This window comes from Oryctolagus cuniculus, chromosome 1 (assembly GCF_964237555.1).
Source record: "Oryctolagus cuniculus chromosome 1, mOryCun1.1, whole genome shotgun sequence".
In the NCBI taxonomy this organism is placed as follows: Eukaryota; Metazoa; Chordata; class Mammalia; order Lagomorpha; family Leporidae; genus Oryctolagus; species Oryctolagus cuniculus.
In genome coordinates this window covers 33,719,055-33,745,483 of record NC_091432.1, presented here as the reverse complement: position 1 = coordinate 33,745,483, position 26,429 = coordinate 33,719,055, and the positions used below count along the sequence as shown (strand labels likewise).

At 43.1% G+C, this 26,429-nt stretch overlaps 1 protein-coding gene across 6 annotated transcripts in view; it reads right to left on the bottom strand.

Moving 5' to 3' along the window:
* The window catches only part of LOC100346516 (uncharacterized), a 254,537-nt gene that overhangs the window by 119,348 nt on the left and 108,760 nt on the right, over positions 1-26,429 (bottom strand). For all 6 annotated transcript variants that reach the window (XM_070071938.1, XM_051825757.2, XM_051825765.2 and 3 more), the window contains one exon: positions 8,101-8,346. In XM_070071938.1, the coding sequence (XP_069928039.1) occupies positions 8,101-8,318 (218 nt within the window). In that variant the 5' untranslated portion in view covers positions 8,319-8,346. The remainder of the gene's footprint in view (positions 1-8,100; positions 8,347-26,429) is intronic.

The following is a 26,429-nucleotide window of genomic DNA, read 5'->3' as shown; positions in this document are numbered from 1 at the left end:
GATCGGCGCAGCTCCGGCCATAGCGGCCATTTGGGGAGTGAATCAATGGAAGGAAGACCTTTCTCTCTGTCTTTCTCTCTCACTGTCTATAACTCTACTTTTCAAATAATAATAAAAGGTATGTTGCGGGCCCAGTGCTGTGACAGAGTGAGTTAAACTGCCACTTGAGACAAGGGAGTCCCAGTTCCTCCACCTTTGATCCAGCTCCTTGCTAATACACCTGGGAAATCAGTGGAAGATGGCCCAAATGCTTTGTCCCCTGCCACCTAGGAGGGAAACCCGGATGTGGCTCTTGGCTCCTGGCTTCAGCCTGGCCCAGCTCTGGCCTTTGCAGCCATTTGGGGAGCACATCAGCAGATAGAAGCTAGCGCTCTCACTCTCTGACTCTCTGGCTCTCTGGCTCTCTGGCTCTCTGCTCTCTGGCTCTCTCTCTGCCTTTCAAATAAATAAATAAATCTTGGGACTGGCCCTGTGGCATAACAGGTAAAGCCTTTGCCTGCAGTGCCAGCATCCCATTTGCGCACTGGTTCGAGACCCAGCTGCTGCACTTCCAATCCAGCTCTCTGCTATGGCCTGGGAAAGCAGTGGAAGATGGCCCAAGTGCTTGGGTCCCTTCACCCACGTAGGAGACCTGGAAGAAGCTTCTGGCTCCTGGCTTCTGATTGGTGCAGCTCTGGCCATTGCAGTCAACTGGGGCATGAACCAGAGGACGGAAGACCCCTTTCTCTTTCTCTCTCTCTCTCTCTCTCTCTCTCTCTCTCTCTCTCTGCCTCTCCTTCTCTTTGTGTGGCACATGCTGCTTTAGAGCATGGTGCTACAGCTGCAGAATTCAGTGCTGGGTGTTGATGTCCACCTCTGTGGGTGGCAGGGATGGAATCCAACAGCAGACACAGGAATAGCATTATCTTCCCGTTTTTCTATGAACTTTTTGAACTCTCCTTGTATGACAGCCATGCTCTTTGATTGCATACCATGTTCCAGGCTCTGTGTTAAGGGATTTACAAACATTATCCCAGCCAGACATCACAAGGGGAAACTCGTATTCCCTGTTTGAGACAAACACAGAGTCAGAGAAAGGATAAGTGCCTTGGGTCATACAAGTAGGAAAGAGCAGGGAACTGAGGTGCACCTGTGTGATTCCAGCTTATGGTCTTCAGCTGCTAAGTGGTGCTGCTCTCACAGGGAAAATAAAACAGGCATGCTTTCATTAATTTGGTCCTTGCCGGAGTGAAAATAAAAATGTAGATCTAGTAGTTTTGTTTTTTTTTTTTTCACTCCAGAAAAGAAAAACCAGGCAGATATTAATCAAATCGGTGACAGGCTACTTACTCACCCTTCTTCCAAAATGCCAGACTGGGGGTGGTAGGATGAAGAGAGACTTACAATGAAACTGGCAAGGATCACCTGGGGTGTGGGCTGTGGGTGGTAGCAGCCTGCAGAGCCTAGCAGAGCCTCTATTCAGCCAGCAAAGGGGACCCAGGCTCTTTGCAGTGACTTAAGAACACCCATGAGGGATGCTAGAAGAGATGCCGCAGGCCAAGGTGGCCTCACTCCACTGCTGGTCATCTGCCTGTTTGCTCTCAGTCCCAGCCCCACCCTTCCATGCTCTGCTTTTGTTTCAGGGGCACGAAGATCCCACAGACTGCCTTGTTAGCTGACTTCTGATTTGGTCCTAGCAGAGGGCAGCACTGGAAGAAGTTTGGAAAACAGGAAGGGAAGACAGTACTCTCCCTCTTCCAGTCCTGTCAGTGACCCTCCAGTGCAGTAGGCCTGGGCTCCAGCTTGTAACTACCTCCTCCTCCCCAGCCCCAGATCCTAGTGTCCCCTCCAGTTCCCAGCACTGGCCTGGCACAGCTGCCTCCAGGATCCCAGCGCCTGCACGGGCTCCTGGGCCCTGGCAATGCCACTTCCTCTCTGTTCCCCCAGGTCTAAAGGTAAGAACATCTGGACAGCTGCTAACCTTTGCACTACGCTACTGCCCCCCCCCCCTTTTGCTCTTTGAGCCCTTCCAACTCCTTTGATGCCAAGTCCTTGTAGGAAGGTCCCTGGAAAGCTTTCTCTTTTCCTGTCTGAAATCCAAGTAACATCTTTCAAATATCTACATCTGTCACTGTTAGAAAACGCACTTCCTGGGCCGGTGCCACAGCTCACTTGGCTAATCCTCTGCCTGTAGTGCTGGGACCCCGGGTTCTAATCCCGGATGGGGCACCGGCTTCTGTCCCGGTTGCTCCTCTTCCAGTCCAGTTCTCTGCTGTGGCCAAGGAAGGCAGTGGAGGATGGCCCAAGTCCTTGGGCCCTGCACCCGCATGGGAGACCAGGAGGAAGCACCTGGCTCCTGGCTTCGGATCGCACGCCAGCGGCCATTTGGGAAATGAACCAACAGAAGGAAGACCTTTCTCTCTCTCTCTCTCTCTCTCTCTCTCTCTCTTTCTCTCTCTCTAACTCTGCCTGTATAGAAAAGAAAAGAAAAGACAAGACAAGACAAGACAAGAAAAGAAAAGGCACCTCTATGTTAGAAAAGGCACTTCCAGAGAACTTTCACTGATTTCCCCTCACCATTCTGATAGTCCCACTCTGGGCAGTTTCCTGGCTTCATTCTTGCAGAGTAACAGAGCCTACTGCTTACAGATGACTTACTATATGCTTTGCAAACAGTAACACCTAAGTATCAGCCTAACAACGACGGGCTATACAGCACTTTAAAGAAAGTGACTGAAAATAGCTGAGGCTGCCCAGCTATTAAAGGGGTTGCGCCTGGACTGGAACTGAAGCATCCATGACACTCCTCAGTGCTCCTCACCTATCCTTGCCTCTAAGACAGCTGCTTCTGGCCTTTTTCACCTGTGCTTTCCTACTTCTTTCTTGTCTTTTATTTCTCTCTTTATTACCTAAGCTTTAAAAAGAAGTCCCCTACTTCCCTTTCTCAAAGGGACCCTATTGTGACAACCTCTTCTTGACTCAGACTATTCCCATTAGCCTGCTCGCTCCCATAAGTAGATCCTTCCCCAGACAGCCTCGCCATCTGCTTAACTCCTCTCTGACCAGGATATGGCCCTGAGAGGTAAAGAATGAGAGGCTAGGAGACAGCACTGTAGCATAGAGGGTAAAGCCACTGCCTGCGTTGCCAGCATCCCATATGGGTGCCAGTTTGAGTCCTAGCTACTCCATTTCCAAGCCAGCTCCCTGCTAATATGCCTGGGAAAGCAGCAGATGGCCCAGGTCCATGGGCCCCAGCACCCAAGTAGGAAATCCAGATGAAGTTCCTGGCTCCTGGCTTCAGCCTGGCCCAGTCATGGCCATTGCAGCCATTTGGGGCGTGAACCGGCAGATGGAAGATCTCTCTCTATCTCTCTCTCTCTGCCTCTGCCTCTCCTTCTCTGTAACTGACTTTCAAATAAATAAATCTTTAAACAAACAAACAAACAAAAGAACACGAGGCTATAAAGACTTAAGAGGGACCAGCACTGCTGCATTGGTTAAGCCTCTGTCTGCAATGCCAGCATCCCATATGGGTGCTGGTTCAAGTCCTGGCTGTCCCATTTCCAGTCCAGCTCCCTGCTAATGTACCTAGGAAATCAGCAGAAGATGGCCTAGGTGCTTGGGTCCCTATACCCACATGTGAGACTTGGAAGAAGCTCCTGGCTTTGGCCTGGCCCAGTCCTGGTCATTATAGTCATTTGGGGAGTGAACCAACAGATGGAAAAGTGCACTCTCTCTCTCTCTGCCTTTCAAATAAAGAAATAAATAAATCTTTAAAAAAGAAAAAAAATTTAAGAAACATCCTAGGGGAACCTGCTTTAATGATTATTTAGGAATAAAGTCCAGGGACCACTTCAGCAGCTAACGTGCAAATGCCTACATAAAATACCAGAGGCCACTCTCAAACAGTTTCTTTTCCTTAGGTGCCTCAGGAGTGCCCCGTAATTCTGACTGATTACTACGGCTGGTGAACCACTTACGGATAAGCAACACAGAGGATCATTCCAGTCCCCAAAGGAAAGAGAACTTAAATCTGATTTGGAAAATGATCTGATAATGCCGTGTTGCTGGCATCGAGGCAGATATTTCAATCATTTCAGATTTGGCTACTACGTCTAAGATGCAAATGGAGAACACCCACCTTGAAGCTCTTTTTTTAAAAAGGAAGAATGATTACCACTTAGGATTTACATACATTTTCGCCAAGTGCTGCTGCCCAAGCTTTCTCGAATATAGCCCTCCTGACGGACCTCTGCCTTGGAGTCCAGCGCTGCCACTGCCTCCATGTCTACACAAGGCGGCTGAGTCATCCATGCATTAGGAACCCTGACCCCCAGCACTGCTGGAAGAGGCAGGTGTCACCTGACAGTCTCTCCACGGGGCTGCACCCTGAGCCACCACACCACCTGTCCCCCCTCGCTGGCCAGTCCCCAGTTCCCGCCTGGCACGTCCTCCTCCAGCAGTTTTGGCCCTGAATACACTTCAGGATGAGTTCCTTGGTTGTGATAAGCAGGGCCCACGATCTCTGACAGCTGTTCCCCGCTCTTCATCATCATCTGAAACAATCAGTAAGCATTAGAGAGTACTTTTCCCTTTACAAAGGTGATAATTAGATAACAAGCTGAGATTAAAGTAATTACAGTTAGACAGCTGGCGAGGCAGCACAGTCATGTTGAAATATTGTTGGTACTTCAGCATCTGGTTCTAATAACAGCATAGGCTAAAAGATTTTACATTAATTACAGAACATAATTTAATATAAACATATTTAATTACAATTGATGAGCGATAAACTGTTCAAGAATGACTTAACCCCTTCCACGTGTCACAGCGATGGGGACTCTGGGCAGGCTGTGGCCTGGGCTGCTCCTTCTCACTCTTCCTGGTGGGCTCTCCACAGCTCCCCGGCCCCCATCCTGGAGAAAGTCCCCATACATGAGGAATGTTCTAGGCAAGAATGTTGCCAGTGGATGATCCCGTGGGTGTCTGGCAAAAGCACAGTACTGACCACCCTTACAAAGCCAAGCTGGAAGGGGGCTGCAGCCACAGTGCAGCCCTGGGCTGGGATGCACACTGTGGGAGCTTCTCCTCTCATTGCCTCACACAAGCGAAATGGGGCGATGTCGCCACTCCCTACCTGGGCTTCCCATGCCCCCAACCTTTCACGTGGTACCAGCTTTGCTGCATAGTTCACATGCAAGCTACTGAGTAATCCTCCCATCTCCCAAAAAATGTTTAAAGTAAATCCATTTTCTTTACAAAATCATATCCAGAAAGTCCCGAGGCACAGCAGTCTGAGTGTTGTAAGAGCCAATGTGTGCTAACACCTGAAGACTTCTACCAGAGACAGGCCGTGACTCTGGCAGGCATCCTTGCTCCCACGCTGCCAAGCCCCATCAATACTGGTGATGAGCGATGCAGTTCATAGCAAATGAGGACCTCACAGATGCAATCTCCACTGGATAGAGAGCGCCAACCACCATTAGCTGCACACAACCTTTCCAGAGGCTCCGTGCATGAAGGCAAGACATCTAAAAGCCAAAAATCAAACACTGCTAGGTCTCAGTGGTATTGAGGTGACTCAAGAGGCAACCCAGGGGCAGGCACTGGGGTGCAGTGGATGAGGCCCCTGCTTGAAATATCAGCATCCCATACCAGAAAGCTAGTTTGAGTCTCAGCTCCTCTATTTCCAGTCCAGCTTCCTGCAAATGTGCCTGGGAAGGCAATGGGAAGACGGCCCAGAACTTGGGCCCCTGCCACCTCTTTGGGAGACGAGATTGGAGTTCCTGGCTCCAGGCTTCAGCCTGGCCCAGACCCCTAACTATTGTGGGCATATGAGAATTTAGGGAATGCACCAGCAGATGGAAGATCTGTGTGTGTGTGTGTGTGTGTGTGTGTGTGTCTCCCTCTCCCCTTTCTATTGCTCTTCCTTTCAAATAAATAAATAAACAATTCTTTAAAAATAAAGAGGCAACTCAAAGAGAGCGCAAGGAGTATCATTTCTAAGTACAGCCCTGAGTTGGAAAATTCATGATCCAGTTTCCTATGTGACAAACGATGGGCAATTACAAATAACTTCAAATACAGTTTTCACTTTATGCTCTTGGTTGCAGAGTATAAAGCATACATGCTCCCAAAAGCTAAAATAAGTGCCAAAAAAGATAGCTTATTACTCATAAGCAAGGATGAGCCATTTCTAGAGGAATTACTGTCAAACACACAAAAAGTAAACTTAATAGGAAAACTGAGGATCACACAGCACACAAGAGAGACACAGGACTCTCAAAGCAAAGGTTGCTGTATCCATCTCTTTGAAAAAAAAAAAAGATGAAATTTCAAGTCACCGTTTCTCATAGTGTCCATTTCACTTCAACAGGTTTCCTTTTTGGTGCTCAGTTAGTTGTCACCGATCAGGGAGAACATAAGAAATTTGTCCCTCTGGGACTGGCTTAATTCACTCAGCATGATGTGTTCCAGATTCCTCCATTTTGTTGCAAATGACTGGATTTCATTGCTTTTTTACTGCTGTATAGTATTCTATAGAGTACATGTCCCATAATTTCTTTATCCAGTCTACTGTTGATGGGCATTTGGGTTGATTCCAGGTCTTAGCTATTGTGAATTGAGCTGCAATAAACATTAAGGTACAGACAGCTTTTTTGTTTGCCGATTTAATTTCCTTTGGGTAAATTCCAAGGAGTGGGATGGCTGGGTTGTATGGTAGGGTTATATTCAGGTTTCTGAGGAATCTCCAGACTGACTTCCATAGTGGCTTTACCAGTTTGCATTCCCACCAACAGTGGGACAATCCTTGAAAACATCATGCTAAGTAAAGAAAATCAGACACAAAAGGTCGCATAATATATTATATTATATATAAAAAACAGAACAGGTAAATCCACAGAGATAGAAAGTAGTTTAGTGGTTGCTAGGGGATGGGAAGAGAGAGGACTTGAGAGTGACTAAAGGTATTCGATGTCTTTTCTTTTATAACTTCTGGAATTTGGTAATGTATAAGATTATGACTATATTACAGCTCACAGAATTGTATACCTTAAAGTGGTTAAAATATTGGATTCGATATTTTGTAAATTTTATTTCTCTTTTTTTAAAGAAAACAGCTACCAATCTGGGCAACTGGAGCATAAACAAACTAGGGAAGCCTGGAAGCCTGTGGAAAGTGTGCACTTTAGAGTCACCTCACCCAAGGGGGAACAGGCTGGAGTATTTACACACCAGCTCCCATCAGCCAGTGCTTGAAGGCTGCTCCTAAAGGGGTATCAAGTCCTCAGCACTGCTGGTCTGCTTGCATAAGTCCTTAGCATAAGCATGTTGATGCTGACAGCTGACAGGTCGGTGTGTTCTGAGGGTACAGGCAGGGAGGTGTAGGCAAGGCACTGACAATCTCTGCTACCTTCTCATAGAGCTGTCTTGGGTGTAAGCAAGAAATTATGTGCAAAATGCTTCACAGGGCTAGAGAAGAGAAAGCTCCCAATACATGTGAGTTATTTTGATAGAAGGCTCAACAAGGTTAAACAATTTGCTCAAAATGTCACAGCTAATGCAAGGTGCAGCAAAGCTCCATGTAGCACACAATCTTTCACAGAGAACTAAATTAACCAAACATATACCAACCAATTTTGCGAACATACCTATCAGATGGCAGTCGTGCAATCAGGGCACTCAGAGGACATGAGAAACCGGCTTTACATTTTCCCTCTTTCTTCCCACTTACGTACCCGCCCGGGGGAGAAGCAGCTGCTGCTCTCACCAAAAGGCCTTGAGGGTTGAGGTTAATGTGTACTCAAGTTGCTCAGAGTCTGAACAACGTGAGGTCTGTTCTGTAGGTGAATATTTGAGATTCAAATCCTACACATTTGCTGACAATTTAGTGCAAAGGACCAAGATACAGACACATCCTAGACTGCAGGAGCAGCGGGGTAGCACACTCCTCACCCACATGTTGCTCCTTCTGTTCCATGGAATAGTCTGAAGTTCAGTCTGCTCAACAAAGAGGTACGCCAGCAGAAGGGAAGAAGAGCAACCTCCCTGCCAGGACAGCCCACAGCAACTGTCAGCTGAGGGCAGCCGGGGGTCCGCAGCAGCAGAACCCAAGCCTACCTGATCAGATAGTGGTTGATAATGGTGTCGAAGTAGCTGTAGTACACAACATTGTTCACGTGGCCATACTGGTCGTTATCTTGCCATCTTGTCTGGATGGGTAAGAAGTACCCATAGGCCTCCTGCCGCCGCCGCCCATCTTCAACTCTCTGGTTCTTTGATGAGGTGGCAAAGGAACAGGCATTTTTAGGAAGCAGCCTTGAAACCCAAGAGATCATCACTAGTGATTGTGGGCTTAGAAAGTACCTTGGAGAAAAAAAAGCAACAACGCATAAGAATGTTCTTCAGAAATCTTCATTTTAGTTTTACCAAAGCACCTGCATTAAGTTTTGATCAGTGATTTCAAAAAGGATATTCTCATAAGAAATAAATCTTCTCTTCCTATCCAGGTGTTTGCTGCAAACCTTTTTCACTTTGTACAAAGATTCCTCACTGAGGTTTTACCACATCCTGCCAGAAACAGGTGAAGCCTTTGAACGTGGCTATGGGAATTTAACCTTGGACTCTAGGGAGGTCTTTTGTTCCACAAAATATTCCCAAGGAGGGTGCTGCTTCTAATAAGATCTGCAAAATTACTAAGGGTATAAAAGTAGAGCTCAGGGAACCACCACAATGATGTAACGGTTCAAAGACACTGTCTGTGACACCAACATCCCATATGGTACTGGCTTGTCTTCCAGTTGTTTCCCACACAGCTCCTTGCTAATGTACCTGGGAAAACAGTGGAAGATGGCCTAAGTACTTGGGTCCCTGCATCTACATTGGAAGCCCAGATGAAGCTCCTGGCTCCTGGCTTCAGTCTGGCCCAGCCCTGGCCATTGTGGCCATCTGGGGAGGGAATAAGCGGATCTCTATCTCTTCTTTCTCTCTCTCTCTCTCTGTAACTCTGCTTTTGAAATAAATAAATAAATATTTAAAAACAGAGCCCAGGCCTCCAGTATAAAATAAAATGTCTGCCAAGAAACTTTATCAACTAGGACTGCCAACAGTAAATTTTTTACAAAACTTGCACACCCTGTAGAAAAAATTTTAAATATGCATAAACAAGAGGAAAAAATCCAACAGCTCAATACTACCCACTACAACACTTCCGTGTGAATTATTATGGTCTTGTATAAATGCATATGCACTTTTAAAGGAGTTCATAGTGCATGTGTTGTTTTTTAATCTCTTGCTCTTAACAACAGATCATTAATAGGTTTGAACACTCTTCTACATCATATGTAACACTAAATTCCATTATATCCATTGCTTTGAAATATCACCATCCAATACATTCCCTATGATTGCATACTTAGGGTTTTGATTCCAATTTTGGTCATGGGGTGGAAATTTTTAAAAATAAATTTTTGTATATATTCATGATTATTTTCTTGCAAAAAATCTCCAGAAGCAGAATTGCTGGGTCAAAGGGCAAATGAATTGTTACAGCTTTTGATATAAATTAATGTCCTCCAGAAAGGTAGTACCAATTTATCCCCTCCTCTGCAGTGTATGAGCAAGCCAATTTCCCTGTCAATTTTAAAACGCTTTGTCAATTTGACTGTGTTCTCTCATTTCCATACAAATTTAATGACATGTGCTAAGTGGAAAGATGACTGCTGCTCCCAGCAATGATGGAATAACTAGTATCGGAATAACTGCTCTGCTTGAGAACAGCTACAAAAGCTAAGTAAAACATAAATGCAGAGCTGTTGTAAGGTACCCAAAAGTCATCAAGACAGCAGCATTTCACAGACTGCAACCTGGGGACAGGGTGACATACTAAGTGAGCTCTGCACTTGCCACGGCTGTTTCTTAGCAAGATCTTCACCAACTCATCAGGTGGGGAGTGAAAGCTGAATACATAGCAACAACCCAGAGCTTGTGGTGGGCTTGCAGTGTTGGAAGGAGACAAAAAATGGAGGCCACCATTCTAGAAAAAAGTAAGCTGCAGAGAAGTGAGCCTCCTCTCAAGGCACCTGCTGACTCCTAAGCTGCACCTGCTCAGAGTAAGACCAAGAAACCAAAAGAAAGTAATTGTTATGAGGCACAAAGCCTATGGGGTTACGAGGAGTCTCATATTGCTGAAGATATAGAAGTTAGCTTTCAGGGCTGCCAGGAGGAGGACAATAACCTCAGGGAGACTGGCAAGAAAAAGACAGTCACAGAATGGGAAAAAATATTTACAAGTCACACACATGATGATGATCTAGTAAAAAAAAAAAAAACCTTTATACATAAAACACACAAAGAATAATCCAATTAAAAAGTGGCAAGGGGCCAGCATTGTGGCACAGTGGGTTAAGCTGCCACCCATGATGCTAACATCCCAATACAGGCACCAGGTCAAGTCCCAATTGCTGCACTTCCTTTCTAGCACCCTGATAATGTGCCTGGGAAAACAGTGGAAGATGGCCCAAGTGCTTGGACCCCTGCACTCATAGGAAGACCTGGATGGAGTTCCAGGAGCCTGGCCCAGCCCCAGCCCCAGCCGTTGTGTCCATTTTTGGAGTTAACTGGCAAATGGAAGACATCTCTCTCTCTCTCTCTCTCTCTCTTTCTCTCTCTCTCTCTCTCTCTCCTGTAACTCTCCCTTTCAAATAAATAAGTAAATATTTAAAAAATAAAAGTGGGCAAAAGATCTGATTGTTCTCCTTGGCACTTTGACCCAGCAATTCTGCTCCTAGAGATTTATTCCTAGAAAGTAATCATGAATACACATGAAGAGCTGGGTCCCTGGGAGGGCTACTCCTTTAGAATAAAGACAAACCTTTGATTGACCTTGACTGGCCTTGATCAAGGTTTTCTGTGAATATTACCTGTCATCCAGCAGAAAACTAAATGATCTCTGGAAGCTGTCTTTTTTACAGGTATAGGGCTAGCAACTCTGAACCAGCTTTCTGTGAACCTAAGCCTGAGCAAATAGGTATATACAATGAAAACAGAATGGGCCTGGTTTCTTGTCTGGAGAAAGGACTCACAAATACTTGGAGAAAGGAGAAAGATTAAAATAAACCTTCTAGGTTAGTCTGAGCCTGGGAGTATCAATATGAACCTTTAAGGCAAGAAGGTCACTGCATCTCAAAGAGAGACTTTTGATAAGGAAGGTCAATTCAACATGAAGATTTCATAGCATAGCCTCAAACAGACAAAACCAAAGGTGGAACAAATTCCCAATCACAATGGGCAGCTTTAACACACCCCACTCAGCAAAATGAACAGCCAGAAATAAATTAATTGAAATACCGAAGGGCAGGTGTGGTGCAGCAGGTTCAGCTACTGCTTTGGGATGCTTGCAGTCCATATCAGAGTACTGGTTCAAGTTATGGCTACTCTGCTTCCCATCCAACTTCCTGGAAGGCAGCGGATGAAGGCCTAGCCCAAGCTGTTGCAGGCATTTGGGGAAGTGATCCAGTGGATGGAAGATCTTATCTCAACCTACCACTCTGCCTTTCAAATAAGTCTTAATATAGAAAATTAGGGGAGGGGCATTGTAGTGAAGCAAGCTAAGATGCAGCTTGCAGGGCCGGCGCCGCGGCTCACTAGGCTAATCCTCCGCCTAGCAGTGCCAGCACACCAGGTTCTAGTCCCAGTCAGGGCGCCGGATTCTGTCCCAGTTGCCCCTCTTCCAGGCCAGCTCTCTGCTGTGGCCCGGGAGTACAGTGGAGGATGGCCCAAGTGCTTGGGCCCTGCACCCACATGGGAGACCAGGAAGAAGCACCTGGCTCCTGCCTTCGGATCAGCGCGGTGTGCTGGCTGCAGTGCACTGGCCACGCCGGCCATTGGAGGGTGAACCAACGGCAAAGGAAGACCTTTCTCTCTGTCTTTCTCTCTCACTGTCCACTCTGCCTGTCAAAAAAAAAAAAAAAATGTGGCTTGCAATGCCAATATCCCATATAGGAGTGCAGGTTCGAGTCCTGGCTGCTCCACATCTGACCTAGCTCCCTCTTAATGAGCCTGGGGAGGCAGTGGAAGATGGCCCAAGTACTTGGGCCCCTGTCACCTACATGAGAGACCCAGTTGTAGTTCCAGGCTCCTGGCTTTGAAACTGTCCAAGCCACTGTCGTGGTCATTTGTAGCAGACAAAAGATCTCTGTCTCTGTTTCTCCCTCTCTCTATGTCACTCTGCTTTTCAACAAAAAAAGTAAACCCTTAAAAAAGAAAATTAGAATGATGTGGTTAACAACATTTAGCACCCGGGCTGGTGCCGTGGCTCAATAGGCTAATCCTCTGCCTGCGGTGCCGGTACTCCAGGTTCTAGTCCCAGTCGGGGCACCGGATTCTGTCAAGGTCAATAAGCAAATGGTTTCAATATGAATACAAAACTTGCGGCATACAACTAATCTGTCTTAGAGAAAATGTAATGGTGAAGTAAAAATATGAGAATGACAAACAATGATCTGAAGATCCACCTCAATAAGCATGAAAGAAATAGAAAAATAAATTCAAAGAAGGTATAACAGAGTAGTAATAAAGATACAGACAAAAAACAGTGAAATAGAAAAAAGATACATATATAATGGAACAGAAATAGGCAAACATTTTCTGTAAAGGGACAAATGATAAATATATTAGATTTTGTGGGCCATAAAATCTGTCATGAGTACTCAACTCTGCCATTGTAATACAAAAGCAAGCATATTAGATGCATAAATGAATGAATGGCTTTGGCTATGTTCCAATAAAATCAAATTTATAAAAAAAAAACAGGTAAGGGGATAGATTTGACCCATTTGCCATATTTTGCCAATCTTAGTAACGGAGAAATACAGAAAAATTCAAAGGTGGGTCTTGGGGAAAAAATGAACAAAACTGATAAAACCCCAGTAAGACTATAAAGAAATAAGGCACAAATTATTAATATAAGAAATTAAAAGTAGGATATCGCTAGAGATCTGACAGGCACCAACAAGAGGTATTATGAATAAATTTAGACAAATAAATTTTATGATTTAGATGACATGGACAATTCATTTTAGAAAATCTAACTTACGAAAGCTGACATGAAAAGAAACAGAAAATAGAAACTGCCATCTTCTATTAAATATATTACATACAGTGATTAAACTCCTACCCAGAAAGAAAACTTCCAGCCCCAGTGGAATTCATCAGTGAATTCTTTAAATAGTTTAAGAGCTAACAACAATCTTATACAACTTACTTCAAAGAGTGGATAAAATGAAATTACTTTTGAACATGTATTACGGGGCTCATACAATTTTGATACTAAAATTTATTGATCAAGGAAAACTATTACAACAAAAGAAAATAGGCCATTCTCTCAAGAACAAAGGTATAAAAATTTGGTAAAATCAAATAAAAATATCAGCATATCAAATCTTGTGATATAAATATTTATAAGATTAAATCTTAATCAACTTACAATAAAATACAGGCTTATTTTACATTTGAAAATAAATCATAAATCAATGTAATTTCCCCCATTAACCAATCATGGTCATTAAATAGATTTAGAAAAAAGCATTTGATGAAGTGCAATATTCATGCATAATTTTAACAAATCTTACCTAGGAATAAAGAGAAATCTTTAATAAAGGAAAACTGTTAATAAAGAATATCTTTTTAAATCTATAGTAAATATATTATTGTTAAAGTTTCCTCTCCCTACAACTGGGAGTGAGACAAGGATGTCTGCAATCACACTTCTATTAAAAATCGCACTGTATCATAGGAAAATAAATTAAAATTCTTTTTTTAATTTTAAAGAAAAAAGTCATTGCTCACAGATGATATGAGTATGTACATAAAATACTCAAAATAATATACAAGTAAATAGCTAAGAACTAAAAAGTAAATTTATCAAAGTTATTGGATACAGATATCACAGTTTAAAATTGTTTCTGTACACTAACTAAAAATTGGAAACTTGAACTTTTTTTTTTAAAGATTTATTTATTTATTTGAAAGTCAGAGTTACACAGATTGAGAAGAGGCAGAGAGAGAGAGAAGTCTTCCATCCAATGGTTCATTCCCCAATCGGCCACAATGGCCGGAGCTATGCCGATCTGAAGCCAAGAACCAGGAACTTCTTCCGGGTCCCCCATGCGGGTGCAGGGGCCCAAGGATTTGGGCCATCCTCTACAGCTATCCCAGGCCATAGCAGAGAGCTGGATCGGAAGAGGAACAGCCGGGAATAGAACCAGTGCCCATATGGGATGCCCGCGCTTCAGGCTAGGGCATTAATCTGTTGCGCCATAGCACCGGCCCCGGAAACTTGAACTTTTAAATAACACCATTTTCATTACAACACTGTAAGCTACCTAAGAAATGTAGCATCGAAAGTAACAGCTACATAAAAATAAATATAACAAATGTAAAAGAGATGTACACCAAAAAACTACAAAATATTCCTTAGAAAAAGTAAGGAAAATCTACATAAATGGAGGGATATACCATATCTATGGGCTGGAAAAGTAAGTATTGTGATGATGTCAGTTCTCCAAATTATCTGTAGATTAAATGTAATCCCAATAAAAACCATTAGCTTTCTAGAAAAACTTATAAAATGAACCTAAGGAAAGACAAAGAACTTAGAAAAGCCAAAACAAACATGAGAGAGAACAAAGTTTAATAACTTACATTACCAAATATCAAGTTCATTATAAAGTGAGAGGTAATTGAAATGGTGGTATTAGCATACAAAAAGCAAATATATCATATCAATGGAATAGAATAGAAAATCTAAAAAATACAGTCACTCCTGTAAGAGCACCTAGTTTATGAAACAAATGTCACTGGTATACAGTGGAGGAAAAAAATGATATTTTAATAATACTTTCAGTGAAACTTTATCGCACCTCAGAGTATGTAACAAGTCAATGCTGTATGAATCATGCCCCTAAATGTAAAAGGAAAAATTAAAAAGCTCCTAGAAAGTAACATAGAGTACATCCTTAACATTGGGGTGAACAGAATAACCTCCTAATATAGAACACAAAAACCACTTACAGCATGGTGACGATGTTTGTCAAAGTATACAAAAATTCAGTTAAATAGGAGTACTATATTCAACATTCTGATGTACAATATAGTGATTTTAGTTAATTTACTATAATCTTGAAAACTGCTTAGGGAGTAGATTTTAAATGTTCTCAGCATAGAAAATAGTAAGTACGTGAGGTAATGCACTATTAGTTAGCTAATTTAGCCATTCCACAATGTATGCATACTTCAAAACCCTGTATTACATGAAGGCTCCTGAAAACATTCATGGAAATGCAAGTGATGAAAAAGAAGTATGTATGGATTTCAAAACTGCCTGCAGCAAAATAGACTTACCTTTTAATTCCGTTTTTTTCCACAACCTTTTTGAAGTCTTCTCATACATATTAAATATATACAATTTTAAATTTTAACATTAAAAATTACACAAAACAATAAGATATTAATAATCAAACTTCCTTAAAATTAAAAATTTCTGTTTATCAAGATATCAATAAGGTATACAATATCAATATCCAACCAAGAGCTCATATCCAAAATATATAAATAATTCTTATAAATCAATAAAAAAAGAAGACTCATCTAAAAAAAAAACATGGGGCAGGCATTTAGCATAGCAGTTAAGACACTGCTTGGGGTGCCCATGTTCCACATCAGTGTCTGAGTTCGAATCTCAGTCGCACTCCTTATTCCAGCTTCCTGTTAATGCACACCCTGGGAGGCAGCAGGCGAGGAGGACTCAGGTACTTGGGTCCCTGACCACCCACATGGGAGACCCAGAGTGAGTTCCTGGCTCCTGGCTTTGGCCCAGCCCAGCCCAACCTGTTGCGGGCATTTAGGACATAAACCAGCGGATGGAGGTTCTCTATACCCCCACCCCATCTCTGTCTGTCTGTCTGTCTCTGTGTTCAAATAAATAACTAAATTTTTAGAAGACTTGAATAGGCACTTAATGAAACAGAATATGCAAATGGTCAATAAGTATAATAAATGGTTTAAACACTCATCAAGGAAATGCAAATTAAAACCATAATTATCTTTTTAATCCCTCAAAATGACTAACATTTTTTTAAATGTTGGTAAGGCTGTAGAGCAACTAGAACTTCAGCATCCTGCTGGTGGGAGCACAGGTTGGTATATACAATCTAAAAATCTATCTGGCAGTACCTCCTAAAATTGTACACCCATATCCTACTTCTATTGGCATAGAACTAATAGAAATGCCTGTCTACATGCACCAAAAGACACATACAAGAATATCCACAGCAGCATTGTCCATAATTGTCCCAAACTGGAAACAACACAAATATTTATCAGCATAATGATAAAGAGTGGTATATTCATATCACTGAATACTATACAACTGAAAGATAATTACTTTCTGCTGCACACATATAGGAAGAGTAAGTAATGACTGATGAGTAGAGTCTTTGATGATTTGAAAATAACCTACCATACGGGTGACATTTAAAATGAAAAGAAACTTCTGTTTTTATCGTAAACTGTCCTAAGCAATTGCTTTCATCATCCACATCTTTTGATAATGCTAACGCTGATCCACATGGAACACCGTAGAAACCTCAAGATAAAAGACAGCCCTGTGTGATGCTGAGCACAGGTAGCATTTCCACAGACTACTATGAGAAGCAGAGTAAGTCATTTTTAAAAACAATTCTAAAGAACTACATTCTTAGGCAGCAAAGCACCCTGACATAATCCAAAGGAAATCAACGGTGACATCTGCTTCAGAGATATTCAGATTTTACTATTGAGGCCATTCCAAACCCTTTGGGAATATGCCTTGATGCCACAAAGAAAGTCATCTTAAATGGGCACTTTCTTGAAGCCTAAGTGCATGGGGGAGGGAGCGGGGGAGGTGGATTCTGCCACCCAGATTCTCGAGAAGCTGTGAAGATACTAGCTATTTTACTCAATTTATTCCAAGCTGAAACATAATAGTACATTATAAATCTGTTTTGATTTTAGTTAATCTAATGAAAAAATGTTCATCTTTTTGATAAGTGCTCATTAGCCTTTTTTTTTTGACATAAACAGACAAGAAAGATGTTCTGCTGCTGCATTTAAAACTCAACCCAGCTAATTACAGTGCAATGACTCAAAGAACAAAATCAGTGTACTAAAGTTTCTCACTTGAATTGTCTTTATAGTTGAATTAAAATCTAACAAAAAAAAATTAAAAGGGCCCTAGCAGTGTGTTTTACACTTAGGTTGAACAATGTTAAAATAAACAAAAGGCCAAGTTCTAGCACATGGTATACATTTCCGAATTTCCTCTAAGAGTGGTTGCTGCATTTGCCAACAAAGTGCTCAAGTTGGGAGGGAAGGGATAAGTGATTAGTCTGCTTGAACAACTCATTTTGTTTCACCCAGAACCTTGTGAGACCAATAAAACTCAACATGTAGACAGTGTCTGCTGAGGGGTGAAGGCAGGCTAAGATCGGGGAACAATGTAAAACTAAGTGATCCACGGAAGAATCAAACTTATTGCCCAGGACTTTTAGGACTATCTGATGGCTTGGACTTTTTGGATCACAGAGTGTTATCAGCTGTAAAATAATCCGGAATAAATCTGAAAGGACTAGTGACATTGCCCAGAATACTCGACTTAATGTCCAGGAGGAATTGTAACTGGAGTAATCTGAATTTTGGGGTATCTTAACTGCAGCTATGACCCAAATGATCACTTCATTGATTTTTTTAAAGTTCCTATTTTATTATAAGTGTATTTGCCTGAAAGTGGAAATTTTAAAATTTGAGATCTATGACACCTAAATCATGCATAGTATACCCAAACTTCCATTTAAAAAGAGTAAGTAAAATTAAATAATTAGATAAATCCTTTTTTCCACTCTCTCAGTGAAGTACATGATGATGAGTACATGTAGGTTTTTATAAGGTTCATTTGAATAAACAAATAAAATAACAAGAAAACAGACTACTACTGAGCTCATTCAATAGATGGTTGCTTGAATCACTTCCACAAATGATTCTGCTAACATTTAATGCTCATTAGACACTGGACACCAAGAAGAACATCCATCTTATGTCTTCTGGGATCCGTGTTGTTTAAGGAAGTGGCCCCTCCTTCACTAATGAAGCTGTAAACACAGTGGAGCTGCAGCCTGCAGCAGCCCTGAGTAGCTAGAGGTTATGACTCAGTCTGCAGAAGCACAGGTTCAAATCCCAACTCCACCACTTCCTCTTCAATGGAATAAGGACAAGATTCCTCATTTCTCTAAAGAAGCAAAGGGGTAAAGCAGACCTACACTGCTGTTTGCACATACAGCAGGACGACACCTGGAAAGCACTTAGCAGGATGCAAGACTGCAGCTGACATGAATGAAGCTCCAGCAGGACAGGAGCCTTGAGGACCTTTCCAGGAGCAAGAAGCCACTCTTTCTCTGCCTCGTTTTATGTGTCATTTTCAACCGTCTGGCTTCTCTGGAATCAAAAGGCAGGCCTTTTCCTTAAATCACAGTCATTGGTTGTTTCAGGCAGCAAACCCACAACCTTGACCTTGCTATTATCATTATGACCTGTGCGGCTCTCTTCATTAGCCCTCACCCCAAAGCATCAGGATGCATAAGGAATGCACTACGTGGTACACTGGGTCATTACAGATCACTGGAAAACTGCATCATTTCGATAATTATACTGCTGGGCTTGCATTTCCACTAATATTGCTTGGCACAAAGGGAATGTTTATTGACTCATTAAGTAATGGAATGGACCATGTTTGTTTTACTCTGGTTTTGGCTAAACCAAATGAAACCATCAATGCTTCCCAATCCTATGTAAGCTTATTAAGGATGACCCAAACACCTCATTCCTCCTCCTTAATATAAAAAGCTAGTACCCATTATTGAATGCTTACTAAAAATGTTTTCATATACTATCTCATTTAATCCTTGAATAATCTTAGACGGTTATGTATTGACAACCTTATATTACAAAGTAAGACTCAGGTTAAATAACTAATTTAAAGTCATACAACTAGTAGATCCCTGTGATTTGAATGATGGTGCCCTCCCAAATTCACATTAAAACAATCCCACAGTGTGGTAGTATTAAAAGGCATGGGGGTAAAGCCACCACATGCAATGCCAGATCCCATATGGATGCTGGTTTGAGTTCTGGCTGCTCCACTTCTGATCCAGCTTCCTGCTAATGTGCCTGGAAAGCATCAGAAGATGGCCCAAGTGTTTAGGCCCTGTCACCAATGTGAGAGAGCTGGATGGAGTTCCAGGCTCCTGGTTTTGGCCTGGCCTAGCCCTATTAAGGCCATTTGTGAAGTGAACCAGTAGATGGAAGATTCATTGTCTCTCTCTCTCTCTCTCTCTCTCTCTCTTTCTCTCTCTCTCTCCCACACACACACACACACTCCTCTCCCTCTCTTTCAAATAAATAAATAAATAAACATTTTTAAGAAGAAAGAAAGGTGAAGACTTTTTGTGAAACGATTAAGCCATGAGGGCTCTGCCCTCAGGATGGATTAGAACCTTGCAAAGGGCTACTTGGACACTTTCCCCCTCCACCCTTTCCACCATGTGAGGACACAGCATTCAAGGCACACTTTGGAAACAAAGATCAGAGCCTTCACCAGACATTGAACCTGCTGGTTCTTAGATCTTGGATTTCCCAGCCTCAAGGACTATGAAAAAAAATTTTCTATTATTTATAGAACAGTCTCAAGCACTTCATTAGAGCTCCACAAATGGACTAAGCCATAGGCAATGGAGCCAGAATTCAAATTCAAGTTGACTTCACTCCAAAGCTCCTGCTCTTTATCACAAAACTACAACAACAGAAAGGAATCACAGACATTATCAACAAACACACTCAGAGGGCATTCACACCAGCAAAAACTAATTCCAAAGGGGACAGAACTTTATAACAACTAAGTATCTTTCTTTTAACTTCTGGGGTTGTCTAGAAACTGCTTAGCAAGTTAATGCTTTCATTTATCTCTGTATACATTTATTGAACAACTGTGTTGGGTGATAAAAACAAAAGCAACATGTTTCCTCTTCCAGATTTTCAGGAACTCCTCCCAAGCCTCATCCAGAGGCCTTCCTCAGCTGACATATTTTGGAGAAGCACAAAGGGGTTGAAAAAAAGGAAGTAAAATTTTCTGTGTGCTATATAAGTCAGTTCTCTTTTTTTCAGTTTTTTAGGCACTTTAGCTGCTGGAAATTCCCCAGTGACAAACAATATATAGAAGGGGCTTCATCATTTTCCTCAATTTTCCAGACTCATCTTTCACTGTGCACCATCTTCCCTAGTGTCAACCACACTGAACCACACATATTTTCCCAACACACTGGCCTCCTTCTTACCTCCATACTTTTGTGTATGATGTTCCTTCTCTAGAACATGCATATCCCTCTTAAAATTTTCCACAACAAAGAGTTGTTGGAATTGGGACATATGAGTGCACAAAACAGACAAATATCCCTGCCTCTCATGAAAAAAGACAGGTAAGAAAAACAAACACCATGAATAATTCAACTGCATAGAATGTTATGGTTCATGAGGATATCAAAAAGATACTATAGCAAGGAGAATGGGGAGGGAGGGATGGTGCAGAAGAATTGCAATTAAAAGCAGTGGTCAGATTTGAGACATTTAGGAAGGCAACGAAGGCCCACAGAAGGTAAGGGTCTCTGAACATTTTGTACTGTGTCTCCCTGCACACCATTAGCAATTTCTCATTTGCATTTCAGTCTTCCTCATTAAGTCAGGCGCTCCCCAGGGGCAGGAGCTAACTGAATTGTCTCTCTCTTCCTAGTGTATAGTACAGCACCTGGCAGGAATTTCTCGGTTCATTGTCTGTTGAATGGACAGTCTCCACAGCCAAAGAGTCAGTAACGTCTCCTACCCTGACACTTTTTAAATGGTGCTTATATAATCTTCCCAACCTCTAGCCCAGCCATGTCCAAAGTGTGGGATGTATAACAAGGGGCTATCCAGATGATCCAAAGATGAGACCTATGGGAGCGCAGGAGAAAATTCTAGAACTTCTATTCACATTGACTTTTTTTTTTTTTGACAGACAGAGTAGACAGTGAGAGAGAGAGAGAGACAGACAGAGAGAAAGGTCTTCCTTTCCATTGGTTCACCCCACAAATGGCCGCTACAGCCAATGTGCTGCGGCCGGTGCTCTGCGCTGATCCGAAGCCAGGAGCCAGGTGCTTCTTCCTGGTCTCCCATGTGGGTGCAGGGCCCAAGGACTTGGGCCATCCTCCACTGCACTCCCGGGCCACAGCAGAGAGCTGGACTGGAAGAGAAGTAACTGACAGAACCGGCGCCCCAACCGGGACTAGAACTCGGGGTGCCGGCGCCACAGGCAGAGGATTAGCCAAGTGAACCATGGCGCTGGCCAACACATTGACTTTTTTTTTTTTTTTTGACAGGCAGAGTGGACAGTGAGAGAGACAGAGAGAAAGGTCTTCCTTTGCCATCTTTGCCATTGGTTCACCCTCCAATGGCCGCTGCGGCTGGCGCACTGTGGCTGGCGCACCGCGCTGATCCGAAGGCAGGAGCCAGGTGCTTCTCCTGGTCTCCCATGGGGTACAGGGCCCAAGCACTTGGGCCATTCTCCACTGCACTCTCGGGCCACAGCAGAGAGCTGACCTGGAAGAGAGGCAACCGGGACAGAATCTGGCGCCCTGACCAGGACTAGAACCCGGGGTGCCGGCGCCGCAAGGCAGAGGATTAGCCTAGTGAGCCGCGGCGCCGGCCACACATTGACTTTTAATAACAAAATTAAGAGAAACTATGCATAATAGAATATAATACTTGGGACCGGCACTGCAGCATAGTGGGTTAAGTCGCCACCTGCAGTGCCAGCATCCCATATGGGCGACAGTTGGAGTCCCAGCTGCTCTACTTCCAATCCAGCTCTCTGCTATGGCCTGGGAAAGCAGTAGAAGATGGCCTAAGACCTTGGACCCCTGCACTCATATAGGAGACCCAGAAGAAGCTTCTGGACCCTGGCTTTGAATCAGCGCAGCTCTGGCTGTTGCAGCCATCTAGGGAGTGAACCAGTGGATGGAAGACCTCTCTCTGTGCCTCTGCCTCTCTGTAACTATGCCTTTCAAATAAATAAATAGCTCTTAAAAAAAAACAGAATATAATACTCATACATGACTTAATGCTAACACCCTCACTCATGGTGAAAACCTCTGTACTCTAGGAAGGGCTAACATTACCCTGGCACCCAACAGCCCCAGTTGGGTAGGCACCTGGATAAGTAGATTTATACACCATATATTATCTACTCCTAAAGCGATGAGCAAGAGGCTTTAAAACTATACCTTTTTAAAATGCCACAGACTAAAGAGAATACCAAAATGTAAACAGAGTGGCTGGTGTTGTGGCCTATTGGGTAAAGTAGCCACCTGCAATGCTGGCATTCCATATGGGTACTGGTTCATGTTCCAGCTGCTCCTCTCCCAATCCATATCCCTGCTGGTGGCCCAGGAAAAGCAACAGAAGATGGCCCAAATGCTTGGGCTCCTGCCACCCATGTCAGAGATCCAGATGAAGCTCCTGGCTTCTGCTTGGCCCAGCCTTGGCCATTGCAGCCATATGGGGAGCGAACCTGTAGATGGAAGATTCTCATTGATTCTCTCTCTCTCTTTCTCTCTGACTTTCAAGTAAACAACTCTTTTTTTTTCTTAAATGCAAACAGAGGCAAGCAACAAGAGAACCACAGCTGGCGCCATGGCTCAATAGGCTAATCCTCCGCCTTGTGGCGCCAGCACACTGGGTTCTAGTCCCGGTTGGGGTGCCGGATTCTGTCCCGGTTGCCCCTCTTCCAGGTCAGCTCTCTGCTGTGGCCAGGGAGTGCAGTGGAGGATGGCCCAAGTGCTTGGGCCCTGCACCCCATGGGAGACCAGGATAAGCATCTGTTTCCTGCCTTCGGATCAGCGCGGTGCGCTGGCCGCAGTGTGCCGGCCGCGACGGCCATTGGAGGGTGAACCAATGGCAAAGGAAGACCTTTCTCTCTCTCTCTCACTGTCCACTCTGCCTGTCAAAAAAATAAAAAGTAAAAAAAAAAAAATTTATTTATTTTTAATAAAATTATTTATTTATTTATTTATTTTTAATAAAAAAAAAGAACCACAGAGGCTATTTTCCTCCAATTGCTAGGACAATTTGTCAGCAACCCTAAGGGGTCAAACTGATGAAATAAGATCTTTCAAGAAATTAGCAAAATGCATTCAAAGTTATGTAGAAGACTATTTTAAATACAAATATGGGACCATATCAGTAATGATGATCCTTTTCTAACATGTACCCTGTGTCTTCAATGTTCAGGATTTCACTGAACTCAATAATAAACACTTAGAAGTCTCTCAAGGCAGCAATGCCCATTGCCCACCCAGTATCCACCCTCGTGTTCTTTCTTATTAAAAGAATGCTAAGTTTTGGGGATGAGACTTTATTCCCAAATTCCCTTACAGGCATAAGCATCCATGTAACCCCCGACTTGACTATGAGAAGCAAGCAAAATCTGTTGGGATTTCAAGGAAAGTTAGTTGCTTCACTAATATAATCCCTCCTCCACATTTGCTGGTCTGGAATTCTGACTTAAAAGATACCATTCCTCTTTCTTTGTTCCTTTCTTCCTTCCTCTCTCTCTTTCTCTCTTTTTAATTTATTTGACAGATAGACAGTAAGAGAGAGAGAGAGAAAGGTCTTCCCTCCATTGGTTCACCCCCCAAATGGCTGCTATGGTTAGAGCTACACCGATCCGAAGCCAGGAGCCAGGTGCTTCTTCCTAGTCTCTTATGCAGGTACAGGAGCCCAAGCACTTGGGCCATCCTCCACTGCCTTCCCGGGCCACAGCAAAGAGCTGTACTGGAAGAGGAGCAATCAGGACTAGAACCTGGAGCCCATATGGGATGCCGGCACCGCAGGTGGAGGATTAACCAAGTGAGCCACAGCACCGGCCCCTCCTCCCTCTTTCCTTCTGCATGAAATTCTTTTTTTTTTTTAATTATTTTTTTTTTTAATTTTTTTTGACAGGCAGAGTGGACAGTGAGAGAGAGAGAGAAAGAGAGAAAGGTCTTCCTTTTGCCATTGGTTCACCCTCTAATGGCTGCCGCGGCCAGCGCGCTGCAGCTGGCGCACCGCGCTGATCCGATGGCAGGAGCCAGGTACTTATCCTGGTCTCCCATGGGGTGCAGGGCCCAAGCACTTGGGCCATCCTCCACTGCACTCCCGGGCCACAGCAGAGAGCTGGCCTGGAAGAGGGGCAACTGGGACAGAATCTGGTGCCCCGACCGGGACTAGAACCTGGTGTGCCGGCGCCGCAAGGCGGAGGATTAGCCTAGTGAGCCGCGGTGCCAGCCCTGCATGAAATTCTGATGGGAAACTAAGGGCAGGGGCCCATGCTATGGCACAGCAGGTAAAGCTGCACCTGCAGTGCCAGCATCCCATGTGGGCGCCAGTTCAAATCCCGGCTGCTCTACTTCTTATCCAGCTCTCTGCTATAGCTTGGGAGAGCAGTAGAAGATGGCCCAAGTCCTTGGGCTCCTGCACCTTCGGGGAGACCTGGAAGAAGCTCCTGGCTCTGGCTTCTGATTGGTGCAGCTATGGCCGTTGCAGCCATCTGGGTAGTGAACCGGCAGATGGAAGACCCCTCCCTCCCTCTCTCCCTCCCTCTCTCTCTCTCTTCCTCTCCTTTTCTCTCTGTGTAACTCTGACTTTCAAATAAATAAAATAAATATTTAAAAAAAAAAGAAACTAAGGACAGCCAACTTGAGACCATGAAGCAGCAAGCATGAAGACAAAGCACATATGATGAGGACACCACAGAAGAAAGAAGGGATCTAGAACCAAAGAATACCAATCCCAGACTGTGAGGAAAATATATTCTATTCAATGAAGCCACAGAAATCCAGTGTCTGTTATACACAGCCAAATACAATTCTCTTTTGAGGTTTATAACTTCACATCAAACAACAAAATGCCACATTGCAATGGGAAACATGTTCTTCCTGCTGTTTTCCAAATGGCTGAGATTATTATACACAGAAAACAACTTGACAACTAATTAAAATGCATTTCTTAGTCTGTAAACACAATTAGAAGATACATGGGTTGTTCATTCAACATTCCACAACTGTCTTTTCCATTTTCACATCTACCTTTGTTTTAACTGAAAGACAACATGAATAAATACTTCATTTGTCCCTTAAACTTTATACCAAAATACAGATGAAGACAGGTATCTCAAAAGAATCAACAAACTAATAAGCTTTATGACAAGAGTTAAACAATACAACCTATTATCTTCTTCCATTTTTACTTGAAAATTTCTTTATTATAAAGTGACACGTGCACCTGATGTTTGAGCACCACATAAGAGTATTAAATGAAAAATTCATCTCTTCTTTACAAAGAAGCTACTGCCACATTATTCACTTCCCTGTTCTCTCTCTACTGCCCACCTACCCTGATCTCTCAGCATGCCCCCACCTCCACCCCACAGCTAGATCTCAACAATGATGGATGGGACTACTTGGGTGGTCATGAAATCACCATTCTAGTGGCAGATTTCTTGACCACCCCTCTCCAAATCATTTACCACTTTTTGTATTTCTCTATTTGTCAGTGTGATTGTCTAACACCCATCTCATTAGAAATTAGGAAGTTGTGATTGAAAAACAACATGTTGTAAACAATGAAAATATATATATATATATATGTATGTATATTTACCAATTTAAATGAATAAGTAGAAGTAATACAGTTCTGGGAACTAAGTCAAAACTTGTCTTTGCACCTCAGTGACCTCTGATAAGGGCAGGGGAGACCAAAAGCACTACTCCCATTGTTCGCAAATCAATCAATGTGATACACCACATTAACAGACTGCAGAAGAAAAACCATATGATTATCTCAATAGATGCCGAGAAAGCATTTGATAAAATACAACACCCTTTCATGATGAGAACTCTAAGCAAACTGGATATAGAAGGAACATTCCTCAATACAATCAAAGCAATTTATGAAAAACCCACGGCCAACATCCTATTGAATGGGGAAAAGCTGGAAGCATTTCCACTGAGATCTGGTACCAGACAGGGATGCCCACTCTCACCACTGCTATTCAATATAGTTCTGGAAGTTTTAGCCAGAGCCATTAGGCAAGAAAAAGAAATTAAAGGGATACAAATTGGGAAGGAAGAACTCAAACTATCCCTCTTTGCAGATGATATGATTCTTTACTTAGGGGATCCAAAGAACTCTACTAAGAGACTACTGGAACTCATAGAAGAGTTTGGCAAAGTAGCATGTTATATAAAATCAATGCACAAAAATCAATAGCCTTTGTATACACAGGCAATGCC